At 55.5% G+C, this 1,850-nt stretch overlaps 1 protein-coding gene across 5 annotated transcripts in view; it reads right to left on the reverse strand.

The window, feature by feature from the left end:
* The window catches only part of RIMBP2 (RIMS binding protein 2), a 72,870-nt gene extending 71,711 nt beyond the window's left edge, over positions 1 to 1,159 (reverse strand). For all 5 annotated transcript variants that reach the window (XM_029234231.1, XM_029234212.1, XM_029234246.1 and 2 more), the window contains exon 1: positions 1,058 to 1,159. In XM_029234231.1, coding sequence (XP_029090064.1) covers positions 1,058 to 1,159 — 102 coding nt within the window. The remainder of the gene's footprint in view (positions 1 to 1,057) is intronic.
* Between the last annotated feature and the right edge of the window lie 691 nt (positions 1,160 to 1,850).

Raw genomic sequence — 1,850 nt, forward strand, 5'->3', positions numbered from 1 at the left:
TCTCTTTCTCTCCCTGTCTCTCTCTTTCTCTCCCTGTCTCTCTCTTTCTCTCCCTGTCTCTCTCTTTCTCTCCCCGTCTCTCTCTTTCTCTCCCCGTCTCTCTCTTTCTCTCCCTGTCTCTCTCTCTCTCTCCCTGTCTCTCTCTCTCCCCATCTCTCTCTTTCTCTCCCCGTCTCTCTCTCTTTCTCTCCCTCTCTCTTTCTCTCCCCGTCTCTCTCTCTTTCTCTCCCTGTCTCTTTCTCTCCCCGTCTCTCTCTTTCTCTCCCCATCTCTCTCTTTCTCTCCCTGTCTCTCTCTTTCTCTCCCCATCTCTCTTTCTCTCCCTGTCTCTCTCCCTGTCTCTCTTTCTCTCCCCATCTCTCTCTCTCTCTCCCTGTCTCTCTCTTTCTCTCCCTCTTGTCCTTCGTTCATGGGATCACGCTGCACATATTTCTCTGAAATTTGATTTGCTCACTTAGCAAACCGTCACGTAAACCTCCCCAAGAGAGCAGCTGCAAACCAAAATGATTCCTCCCAAGGCTGTCGCGCTGCTCTGTGGTATGGATGCCCCGCGATTCACACAACCACACCCCGGGGTGAGCATTCGATTTAACCCCGTTTCCTGTGCCCACACCACAGGACTGCAAACCAAAGCAAACCATCATTGTGAACGGGTTCCTGTGTTTCTTACAGGGCATATTCGGCATATCCCCAGAATGGAAGGTTGCAGGGTCAAAATAGACCTGTGTTTTTAGCTTTCATTGATGCTGTCAGGTTGCTTGCCCCCAGAGCTGAAGCAATTCATACCCTTTTCCATAATCCACAGGCGTGTCATTTTCCCTACAATCTCGCCAGCATCGGCTGTTAGAGCTTTTCCTTTGATTTTTTTGCAGTTTAGAACATAATCGCAAGTCAACCTAGGAGAAACTAGAGAGCACGGGGACTCGTTCCGCGCCAGGAAGGAGAGGCAGGCGCTCCCTAGCCCGTGGGCAAGGGCTCAGGAGAGCAGCCAGCCAGCCGCACCCAGGTCCCCTCCGCCGCCCGCGTCCGCCCAGCCGCCAGCCTCAGCCCGGCTCACCTTGTGCAGGAGGTCGATTTCCTGCTGCTTGGCGCTGAGGACGGCCAGGGCTTGCTCATGCTCCAACTGCAGCTGCCGCCGCCGTTCCGCGGCCTCTCGCATGTGCTGCGTCGGGGGGAGGGCAGGTCAGGTCAGCCCAGCGCCCGGCAGGGAGCTGCGTCCTGGGTCCCCGCGGCCGGCTCCCCGCTCTGACTCACCGCCTGCATCCCGGGCTTCTCCCGAGGGCAGCAGGGACCAGCCGGGGAAACCCTCACACCCACGAGCCTCCCTCCCCCGTTTTCACATTTTCTAGTTTACATGCCAGGAGCACGTGAGCAGAGCTGCAGGTTCCCGTGCTGTGGAGGTGAAGCTCTCTTCTTCCTGTTTGGAAAAAATCCTCCCTTCTCTCCGTGTTTTTCCCCCAGGTCTTCTGCAAATACCAGCCAAGACCTATGGACTTTTCCCTACATAGGGGTACTGTTCCAAGCTGTTTACTACCATTTAACTCATGTCATCCACAATAATCGTAGGAGGGAGGTACTGTAACTAGCCCCATTCTACAGATGGGAAAACTGACATACCAAGTTTTCCTTGTTTGTCACACATGGTGAGTGGCCGTCTGGGATTCAAATCGGACGCCTCCGTGGAGCCTCTGAATCTCAGGGTTTGGTCCTGTCCGCTCACCCTGGTGAAGTGGGGTGCTCAGCCCCAACAAGTCCAAATGCCCCCTCATTTGTCCCTCTGCAAAGGTCCCACCGAGGCAGGGAGTCCCAGGGCTGGACCCTTCCTCTGACCAGAGCATCTTCTCCCCACC

This window comes from Monodon monoceros, unplaced genomic scaffold (assembly GCF_005190385.1).
Source record: "Monodon monoceros isolate NGI ecotype Baffin Bay Population unplaced genomic scaffold, NGI_Narwhal_1 Super_Scaffold_1, whole genome shotgun sequence".
Lineage (NCBI taxonomy): Eukaryota > Metazoa > Chordata > Mammalia > Artiodactyla > Monodontidae > Monodon > Monodon monoceros.